The 11407-nt window shown below is 42.7% G+C and overlaps 1 protein-coding gene across 1 annotated transcript; it reads right to left on the reverse strand.

Moving 5' to 3' along the window:
- LOC121523485 (fibrinogen-like protein 1) lies at positions 1-11407 on the reverse strand. The gene is made up of 6 exons (XM_041808395.1): positions 10808-11407; positions 4392-4626; positions 1367-1501; positions 495-711; positions 236-431; positions 1-147 (listed from the first exon to the last, which is right to left on the reverse strand). Exons 1-6 carry the CDS (start codon positions 11405-11407, stop codon positions 1-3), a joined length of 1530 nt encoding a protein of 509 aa, XP_041664329.1.

Genomic DNA, 11407 nt, shown 5'->3' on the forward strand with positions numbered 1-11407 from the left:
CTACGGTGACGGGCTGGGTCTGAATTTGCTCGGTCGAATCATCATGGTGACGCCCTTCAGGGAGTAAAAGTCTGATTCTTTCCAGGAGAACCACACGATGCCATCTGGTCCAAGCAGGTTCTGAGCTTTCAGAGAGTAGCGCCCCCCCTGGTGGAGAAGCAGAATTACAACCTAAACGTCCTAATAAAACATAACAGTTATGTTGTTCATGCAGCAGTACACTCCACCTTCTTACCTTGTAGTAAACGCCATTGAGGTTGGCGTAGAAACACTGATGGTACCACCAACCGGCGTGGCTGATCTCGGCGCAGATGTTCCCAGTGTCTGGCGTGCTAAAGCTCTGCTGGTCGTGGTACCAACTGAAGGAATCCTTCACCGTCCCGCTGTATCCAGACACATGGAGGCGATAGTGGTTCTCCTCGTCCTCGATCCTGCAGGAGGAAAGAAATGATGAAGAACTTATTCAGAGAGACTGGTATGAGTGCTAACATTACCTGAAGGTGTGGTAGAGGGCGTGTCTGTGGGCGTGGCTCCAGTCCTGAAGGTCGATACGGAGGCTGTAGTGCCCCTGGTTGGACAGCAGGTGGAGCTGTTGGTTCCCCAGCCAGTGTTCTCCTCGTGGCTCGCCGAAGCCTTCACGATACTCCAACCAGCCTCGGTTAAAATTCACTGAGCCATCACGGCGCCGCTGCAGTACTGTCCAGCCCCCACCTGATGATGGTACAGGAAGCAATTCTTCTTCATGTGTGTGTTACCCATATGTAAAGGTGAGCAGCCCTTCCTAATAACATTCCACCCTCAGTAAACACCGACCTTCCTAAACCCATCTCTGTACTTCCACTGGAAACTTGACAAAGGTGTATTTCCACCAGGATGTAGTTCTAGTTTTAAACACCGTATCACTGTTGGCCTTTCTTTTTAATCTCTGTCTGAAAGTAACACCTCTACGTCAGCGATAGTGGAGGCCAGAGTCAGCACAGAGGCATAAAAACTGACCTGATCTGTGACCAGACTTTTTAGAATCAAATCTTAAAATCATAATGAGTGATTCAGTGATTTTGATGCCTGCCCGTCTGTACCAGTTATACACTCTCACACTGACACAAAGCCTGTGTTTAAGGCCTTGTTTATGACAACGTTTTGCTTTGTTTTCCGTTTTCATTTCCAAGAAGTTCAACGTTTACACGGCAGCGTTTTGAAAAAAATCTCCATCTACATGAAAATGCAGGAAACAGAAAAACGCCTTAGTAAGGTGATTTACTGCACAATAAATCTGTCTCTACAACAAGGATAGTGTTTCATGTGTTTTTGATAATATGTAACATTTTATCAAACACGTGTGCATGAGAGCACACACGTGTCTCACCCTGAGTTTCCATGTCACAGTAGACAGGCAGAGACGACCCCGGGGACACCACGATGCTGTAGACGCCAGAGCGACGGACGCCATTATGATACAGAGACGCACAGTCTGACGGACAGAGAGAGAGGTGGGCGCCATCTGGAAACAAGACGTAAACCACACAGAGTCATTAAGACCCTGTATGCACATATGAGGACATTTCTGCTGAAGTCTTTTTTTTTTTCTTTTTTGAAGATTTAGTTTTGGGCTTTTCGTGCCTTTATTAGAGAGAGGACAGTGGATAGAGTCGGACACAGGGAGGAGAGTGGGGAGAGACATGCAGGAAATGCTGCCCCTGGCCCGATTCGAGCCCGGGTCGCCTGCGTACATGGTGCGTGCCGTAACCACTCAACTACCAGCGAACCCCCCATTTCTGCGTTTAAGTTTAAGTAATTTACTTCAAATGTCACGAGAAATTTATATTTTCAAGCAAATTTGTGTTTGGATGTGTTTGGATATTTGAGGGATTTGATGGGAAATTTTTAGGTGTTTTCATGAAAGTTTGGTAATTAATTTTCATGGAAATTTCAGGGAATTTGTTTGGCTGTATGGGGGAATATTCTATCATTTTAACAGAATTTGGGGATGTATTTCTTTTTTAATTTTTGTAAATTTGCTGTAAAATTTTCAGGAATTAACATGGAAAAATAATATAAATTTTTGGGAAGTTTCACTGACACATTTAGGGAATATTTGAAGAAAATTTGGGCTACAATGAATTTGTGAGGATTTTGGAGAGACAACTTTCCAGAACTTTTATCCAGGTCTGTATTTTCTGCAGAGAAAAGGTCTTCAGGAGATTTGTGGACATTGTTTTTGGTTGAAACTACTTCCTGTTCAAAAGCGGAGCTTTTAAACTGATCTTACTGATCCTAAAGAAGAAGGAGAAACTAAAAATGCTTCCCAGATAAAGGCTTAGGTCTCAGGGGGTTAAAACGTACACATGGCATTATTAACCCCTCGTTTTCACTTGACTCATGACCATACATCTGTTAATATTCAGGTGATGCCTGACACAAGAAAGTGCATCTCTTTATGGTGGTGGTGGTGGGGGGGTAGAAACCTGATAGAAACTACCTGTAGCCATGTCAAGAGGATCATTTTGGACTTTTAATTTTTGTGAACTCTAAGCTGTAATAATAAAGAATAAAATTTCAAAAATTATTGAAACATTTCCCTTTTTGTCTGATTAATGTAGAATATCTGAAAGTTTGACACTTTGAATTCTGGAAGAAATTAGCTTTTTTGTGATATTGTAGTTTTTGAGATGCACCTGTATACCTCCATCCAAGCCAGGATTTCACTCACACTCACATGCTTTTCATGTTTTTATATTCCTCATACAACTTTTTTTTTTTTTTTTTTAAACAATATTTTGTTTTCAGTTAAATTCATGGATGGTGTTGTGTCTCAGGGCTCTCTGGATCACTGAAATCAATCTCTGACACCTGTGATCATTAGTTTACCAGGAAAACTACAGAAGAAGGACGCTCCACATTATTAATCAGGCCACAGGTTTCAGCAATAGGAGAAAGAAAAAGGATCTCTGCTGCTGAAAAGCCTCAAATAGAGCAATGCCTTGCACAAGAAATGAAAACATGAGATAATTCATGAAAACTTCAGCGTGATCATTGTACTGTGAAGAAATTAGTGTCTGATTCAGTGCACAGACGGGTTCCTGCAGATAAAGACATAATGAGGAAGGTTTCTGACAGACTAATTCATCAGATTAAGAGAGCAGATGCTAAAATACCATTACAAAGCAGCAAACAGGTATTTGAAGCTGCTGGTGCCTCTGGAGTCCCACCAACCTCAAGGTGTAGGATCCTCCAGAGGCTTGCAGTCGTGTATAAACCTACTATTCAGCCCCCCCAACCAATGCTCACAAGCAGAAACGGTTGCAGTGGGCCCAGAAATACATGAAGACTCATTTTCAAACAGTCTTGTTGACTGATGAGTGCAGTGCAACCCTGGATGGTCCAGATGGAGGAGTAGTGGATGGTTGGTGGATGGCCACCATGTCCCAACAAGGCTGTGACATCAGCAACGAGGGGGCGGAGTCATGTTCTGGGTTGGATTCATGAGGAGAGAGCTGGTAGGTCCCTTTCGGGTCCCTGAAGGTGTGAAAATGACCTCGGCAAAGTATCTAGAGTTTCTGACTGACCACTTTCTTCCATGGTACAAAAAGAAGAACCGTGCCTTCTGTAGCAAAATGATCTTCATGCATGACAATGAACCATCTCATGCTGCAAAGAATCCCTCTGTGTCATTGGCTGTTATGGGCATAAAAGGAGAGAAACTCATGGTGTGGCCCCCATCCTCCCCTGACCTTTAACCCTACTGAGAACCTTTGGAGCATCCTCAAGCTAAAGATCTATGAGGGTGGGAGGCAGTTCACATCAAAACAGCAGCTCTGGGAGGATATTCTGACATCCTGCAAAGAAATTCAAGCAGAAACTCTCCAAAAACTCACAAGTTCAATGGATGAAGAATAGTGAAGGTGATATCAGAGAAGGGCTCCTATGTTAACATGGAACTTGGCCTGTTCAGATGTTTTTGATTGAAATAGCTTTGATTTCAGCAAATATGACCTCCTGGTGCTGCAGATTCAACAAATGACCATTTTCAGGTCTTTATAACCTATAAAATGTTCTGAAACTCTGTTGTGCTGAATAATGAGGAACAGTGCTTTTTGAGGTTTTTATATTTGAAAAGAAAATAGTTCCCATTGGGAGGTTTGTTTAGTGAAATCTATTATGCTCTAATGGTTGGTGACTTGAAAATTATACTGATGTCATTTGAACCGACTAGAAAATCAGAGAAATTCCTGTGATAGATTTGTGATTGTGATGGGATTATTTAAATGTATTTTAGTCTGGTACATCATGGCTGACTCTCTTTTGGACCCTCTAGTGGCGTCCATCAGAGGAGAAAGTGTTCCCTCATCCCCTCCTCTGCTGTTCTTCTTAAACCTTCTCTCTGACTGTACCTGGTGGCAGCGTGTCTCTCATGCTGAGCAGCGATGTGGTTCTGATGACATTGACCTTACAGCCCGTGTTGAGGTCGATTCGCTGCACTGTGGCTGAAAGGTTACGGAGCTGAGCCTGCAGCTCGTACAGCAGCGCGGCGTGCACATGCAGCAGCGTGTCCGTCTTAGCCTGATGTAACTCCAAAGAGTGTAACCGCTGGTCCAGGGTCAGGTTTGACGTTACGTTTACTTCACTCTAAGAGAAGGTGAAAGAGAAAGAGATGATCAATGTCATGTGTTGGCGACAAATTCAGCTCTGAAAAAGGACTTAAAGATGATAAGACTTGGTAAAGCTGGGACACCTTTCCACATATTTCCTCAATTTTCAGTGCCTAAACATGCTCAAAAACTCACCAAACTCACCAGGCACGTCAGGTGAGTTTTGATTAAAGGGAAAATTAGCTCAATAGCGCCCCCGACAGCTTTTAAAGTGGCAGCCAGTGGAGCAAGTTTTACCTAGGATGGTGAAATTTGGTTGGCATATCGACACCCTGAACCCTAAAATAGAAATCCATGGCCATCATGGTGAGTTCCCGCCAGTAAAAACCTAGTGTTGGGAAAACCTAGCCATCTTTCACTTTTCTTTTCCCTTTCTAGAATTATTATTAACATTTATTTATCTATTCCAGTGGTTTGAAAAATTGAAATCAGTCCCAGTGCCACCTACTGACAAAGAAAGTTACTGCTCCTTTATCATAAACTACCATTTCTGTGTGGTTGACCAGATCTTACTTAAATACAGTGTTTAACAAATGTATTAGACCAGCTGTCATCTCTGTCTCAGAGACCATCCAGCATCATGAAGTGCTTTAATGCGGACTCTTTCATTTTCAGTCAGCTCTCCACGTTTTACCATTTTGAACAGGAATGAGGAATTTCAAACTGAATTCACCCAAATTTGAGCCGGCTCACTGGGCTTCTCTGAAAAGTCAGAAATGAATCAAGCATAACATTCAACCACTAAAACTCATTTTTCTCTTCAGGAATGCCAGTAACTATAATTTGACATATTAATCAGAAATATTAATGTGCTTTACTATTTTTTCAGGTTTTTTGTAAATGAGTAAACTTTAAATTCATGGATAACAATAATAATTCTATTTTAGCATTAAAAATATCATTTGGGTTAAAGAGCTTCTACATATTGGTGTATTAACCATTGCAGAAACATCAGAATGATTTTGGTAATTACCAATGCTGTTAATTTAGGGCAGCTGTGGCATAAACCTGACTTTGGTTAGGGTTAGGGTGGGCTAATACATTTGTTAATGCTCAGAAGCACCCAAAAACCTGCACCTTGATCCCCTTTTCATCCAGTGATCCAGCCATGTCAATTTTTCATTTGCCATGAAACAGGAAGTAGTCTTATCATGTCTGTATTACATGGATGTACAGCCATGAATGTTTGCAGAAAAATATTTTATTGGGTAAACAACATCATAACAATCATTTTTCTGCTGCTGTACTTTGAAAATAAGCCCTCACACCACATTCAGCCTAGGAGTTTGACAATTGGACCACGCATTCAGCATGCCAGGACCTACAAAAAAGCCTCTTGGACCCATATTGCAAAATTAACAGTAAGTCGCAATCTTGAATATAAAAAAAAAAAAATACTTGTCAAAGTAGCCATTTCCAGGTTACTTCTGGGATCAACTCCTCCAAAGGTAATCGTCTGATTGACGTGAAAATTAATCGTCTGCTAAAAGAAGCTCTTGTGAAAAAAGGTTGTTAGCTTAGCCATCGTGGACTGCCAAACTCTGATGTCTTAAAATGGCACAGAAAATGACTTTCCCTGCAGGGACACTTCATAAGTGGACCTCCTCTATCTCAGAATTGGTGTGAAATATCCAAATTGTCCCATTGCTACTTTTGCAAGTTCACAGCTCTGACTCCAATTTGGAGCTATGTAGACCCATAATTCGCCATGAATCGAGAAGTAGGTTTTTTTTTTCTTCAGGAGCCACATGTCAACACAAAAACTGGTGGAAATAAGCCCAGTGGAAAACATACTGTATGTTTTATATGGATTTTGTCAGTGTGTGCAACTTTACGGCTCAGTGGCGCCCCCTACAATATATAAAAATATAATAAAATATAAAAAAATTCTGCCTGTTTGACACAGGAGTCTGAAGTCTGCCATTTTATATTTTCTGTAAAAAAATGTTAGAGTAGTTGTTTCTAATATATTTCTATGGTTGAGTCTAAAACTGTAAAATTTCATGTGAAGCCAAAAAAGACATGATTAAAAAAACAGCTCATCTATAAAACTTAGGAGGCGTGGCTCTGGTACCCCATCAAAGATTTATGTCTCGCCATGTAACAGGAAGTTACTGCTAATCAAACAAAAACAGCCTAAAACTTTACTTGTGTGACAGCGGATCATTTCAACACATATCTGTGTGCAAATATGAAATATCAGTCATAACGCCACCTATTGGTCAGACCCATGATGACCCGAATGACATGATTCAGCTGTTTTTTTCAGACATGTACGCTATGTTCAGAAAACATGACAGTTCAGAGTTGTTTCTATGACTGATGAATGTCACTGCTGGAGCTCAGTTTGGAGCTTTTACTAAACTGATTACTGAATAAAAACTTCAGATCACTCGACCTGCTCTGAGGTTTCCTTCACTGTCAGAATTTTTCCTGTCAGCAGATTTTTGGACCAGAACATTCTCTTAGGACTGTCTCACTTTAATCGTCTCACCCCCTAGGGGTGTCCTTAAATACGTCTGATCTACAAACTGAAACTAAGAATTTACAGGAAACTCTGCTCTGACGTACAAACTGACCCGATGTGATGTTTTGATAAACAGGAAGCGTCCCCTTTTTAAAAACAAACAGCGGCATGTCGTAATGTTGGTGACAGTTTTAAGTGGATTTGAAGCGAGGACGGCTCGGTGACGCTGCTCTCCAGAAATGAGCTCTGTGGGTCAGGTGGCTTCAGCCCAAAGGTTTGCTGCTAATCCCGTTAGCATTCAAGGTTAACGAGGACTTAGTGGGTGTGAAGACAGAGAGATAAAGAGGAACAGTGAGACAAAGACATACAGCTCCTATAAAAAGTATTGACCCCTTTTATTGATTTTATAGATCAATCACGGTCAATTTAATTTCACTTTTAAAAAAAACCTCTTCAGTGAAAACAGATTTCTACAAAGTGATGTCTATTAAATAAAAATCTGTAATGTAAAATTAGTGAGTGCATAAATATTCCCCCCTTTAAAGAGACTGACCTGATTCAACAGAGGTCCAGACAGTTTGTGCTGGCCTCACAGTGAAATGGGGATCAGTGATTGTAGTATAAAGACACCAGTGTCTCAAAGCTCCAATCCCTGGTTCATCAGTATTCCTGGCTACCATTACACCAAGAAGACAAAAGAACAATCCAAACAGCTCAGAGAAAAGGTTATCTAAAAGTCTAAGTCAGGGGATGGAGACAAAAACATCTCCAAGTCTCTGAACATCCCCCAGAGTTCAGTTAAATCCATCCTGAAGAAATGAAGGAATATGTCACATGTGTAAATCTGCCTAGATCAGACCGTCCTCACACACTGAGTGGGCGTGCAAGAAGGAGACTGGTGAGAGAGGACACCAAGACACCTATGACTACTCTGAAGGAGCTCCAAGCTTCAGCAGCTGAGATGGAGAGACTCTGCAGACAACAACTGTTGGCCGGGTTCTTCACCAGTCAGAGCTTTATGGGAGAGTGGCAAAGAGAAAGACACTGTTGAAAAAAACTCAGATTCAATCTGGACTAGAGTTCACCAGAAGGACTGTGGGAGACTCCATGGTCAAGAGGAAGAAAGTTCTTTGGTCTGATGAGACCAGAATGGAGCTTTGAGACCATCAGACAAGACGCCAAACACTGACATCACCACAAACACACCATCCCCACTGTGGAGCACGCTGGTGGCAGCATCATGCTGTGGGGATGCTTCTCAGCAGCGTCATGCTGTGGGGATGCTTCTCAGCAGCATCATGCTATGGGGATGCTTCTCAGCAGCGTCATGCTGTGGGGATGCTTCTCAGCAGCATCATGCTATGGGGATGCTTCTCAGCAGCGTCATGCTATGGGGATGTTTCTCAGCAGCATCATGCTGTGGGGATGCTTCTCAGCAGCGTCATGCTATGGGGATGCTTCTCAGCAGCGTCATGCTGTGGGGATGCTTCTCAGCAGCATCATGCTATGGGGATGCTTCTCAGCAGCGTCATGCTATGGGGATGTTTCTCAGCAGCATCATGCTGTGGGGATGCTTCTCAGCAGCGTCATGATATGGGGATGCTTCTCAGCAGCGTCATGCTGTGGGGATGCTTCTCAGCAGCGTCATGCTATGGGGATGCTTCTCAGCAGCATCATGCTATGGGGATGCTTCTCAGCAGCGTCATGCTGTGGGGATGCTTCTCAGCAGCATCATGCTATGGGGATGCTTCTCAGCAGCGTCATGCTGTGGGGATGCTTCTCAGCAGCATCAGGCTATGGGGATGCTTCTCAGCAGCATCATGCTATGGGGATGCTTCTCAGCAGCATCATGCTGTGGGGATGCTTCTCAGCAGCATCATGCTATGGGGATGCTTCTCAGCAGCGTCATGCTTTGGGGATGCTTCTCAGCAGCATCAGGCTATGGGGATGCTTCTCAGCAGCATCATGCTATGGGGATGCTTCTCAGCAGCGTCATGCTGCGGGGATGCTTCTCAGCAGCCGTTCCCAGAAGAGAGAACTTGGAGAAGATTTATTTTCCAGTCAGACAATGAGCCGAAGCATCCAGAGAAAGCTATGCAGAAATGGTTTAAAGAAAACAAGAGGAATGTTCTGGAGTGGATGAGTCCAAGCCCAGACCTCAGTCCATGAATAAATTAGTGTCTGGACTTGAAAAGGGCTGTTCATGCCAGATGAACCTGATGGAGCTTGAGCAGTTTAACACAGAAGAATGGAGTAAAATTGTAGAGTCCAGATGATTGAGCCTGACTGAGACCTATCCACACAGACAGATTTAGAAAAATCAATTAAAGGGTTAAACATCCAAGGGGGCAGAGATGTCAAAGGTATTCACATTCATTCTTCAAGTAGAAGTATAGATACTAGGGTTTAAAAGACTTCTGTAGAAGCTGAAGTATCAACTCAAGCTTTTTACTCAAGTAAAAGTGTAAAAGTACTGGTTTCAAAACTACTTAAAGTATAAAAGTAAAAGTAATGTAAGGGGGAAAAAATGCCTCTAAGGACAAAAGCTTAGGCCCACCACAGGGGCCAAATCCATTCTACCATTCCACCATTCCATTCAGTTATCCTTTCCATCCCATTCTACCATTCCATTCCATTCCATTCCATTCCATTCCATTCTACCATTCCATTCCATCCCATTCTACCATTCCATTCCATTCCATTCCATTCTATTCTACCATTCCATTCTATTCTACCATTGCATTCCATTCTACCATAGTGCATTACCCCACCTCCCCAAAAACATTGTTCTAAAGGCCATAATGACTATAATGTTTTATTAAAATGTTTATGTTGAAAAATTTGGGATGCACCTGTTTCAGCCGCATTTATGCCCATTGAAAATGAACACATTTTAGTACAGTGCAAATATATTCAAGAACCATATACAGTATGTGTACTACCAACCTCCTCACTGGTGATTGGTTGGGACATTTTGCTCCAGTTCTCTTGAGTCTCTGCCACGGACATCTTCATACTAGGCTACATACGCCTGCTATTTCCTTGCTGGAGTGTGACGTGATTTGTGTCATGTCTGAAGGTGCAATGGATCGCGTACAAACCAATAGGGTATCAGAATGGTATTCTGTTTATACTTCTCATCCAACCACAATCAAATTCACTCTATTCTGATGGCGTGATTTATCTGGATAGTTTTTTGGGTTTTTTTATTTGTGTTTTTTTTTTTTTAACAATGACAAGCCAGAATGAAAACAAGCTGAAATGAAATAGGAGTAATGAGGCTATTTTTAAAATGTAAGGAGTAGAAAGTACAGATCATAGTGTGAAAATGTAAGGAGTAGAAGTAAAAAGTCAGCTGAAAAATAATTACCCCAGTAAAGTATAGATACCCAAAATTTCTACTTAAGTAAGGTAACAAAGTATTTTTACTTAGTTACTTGACACCTCTGCAAGGGGGTGAATACTTTTATAGGCACTGTTACTGTTTTACTTTTTTTCTTGTAGATACAGCAATGCTTTTGCTCTTTTATTGGCTCTGTTTTCTCTTTTATCCAGTATCACTCCTACTTTCAGTCAAAACACACTCATAGGCTCATTTACTCTCCTGTTAAAAAGAAGAAAAGGGCTGTACATCACAACTGACACCACCAAAGACAGGTTTAAACCTGTGTAAACCATCACAGGAGTCTACCTGGGTCTCCAGGGCCTTGACTTGGTGCTGGTGATGCCTCAGCTCCTCCTGCAGCTCTGACATGGTCTCCTTCAGCTCGTCCAGCTGCTCCTTTCTCTTCTGGTTCTCGTGGAGCCAGTAGGAGATGTCGTCGGTGCAGCGGAACATGTCCGGGCAGCGTTTCTGAGACGTTCCCACTGACACGGGAGGCAGCATGGCCATGAGCCGACACTGGCCGTTAGCCATCAGCCGGCTGCTGTACTTGCCACACTCTTCCGACACGCCCTGGTTGATGTCATTGCTGCGCAGAGCCTCATGGTGAAGGTCATAGTGTGTCTCCCTCGCCGTGGAAGCAGGGTGCCAGTCAGCGTCCTCGTAGTTGTTCTTGTTGATGTCTGGGAGGTCCCAGTTCATACCGATGTTGGCGTCTGCTGCATCTCTGCTCAATTGTTCATTTATGTTTGATGAATCTGAGTCCGTTTCTGGGAGGACATTTGAGTGAACTTCTTCATCGTCATCGACGTCTGAGTGTTCGTCAGTGGGTGTAAGGTCAGCAGTGGCGGGCTGGAGCCAACTCCAGGTCAGCAAGAAGGAAGTCAGTAAAATAAAAGCCCACCTCAT

This window comes from Cheilinus undulatus, linkage group 16, assembly GCF_018320785.1.
Source record: "Cheilinus undulatus linkage group 16, ASM1832078v1, whole genome shotgun sequence".
NCBI classification, from domain to species: domain Eukaryota; kingdom Metazoa; phylum Chordata; class Actinopteri; order Labriformes; family Labridae; genus Cheilinus; species Cheilinus undulatus.

Bases quoted from the DNA above. Each gene is read 5' to 3' on its own strand.
- LOC121523485 (XM_041808395.1), bottom strand. From the start codon at position 11,407: ATGAGGTGGGCTTTTATTTTACTGACTTCCTTCTTGCTGACCTGGAGT. The intron at 4,627-10,807 runs GTAGACTCCTGT...ACCTTCTCTTAG, and splicing joins TCAAGGCCCTGGAGACCCAG to AGTGAAGTAAACGTAACGTC. The intron at 432-494 runs GTAATGTTAGCA...TTCCTCCTGCAG, and splicing joins GCCCTCTACCACACCTTCAG to GATCGAGGACGAGGAGAACC.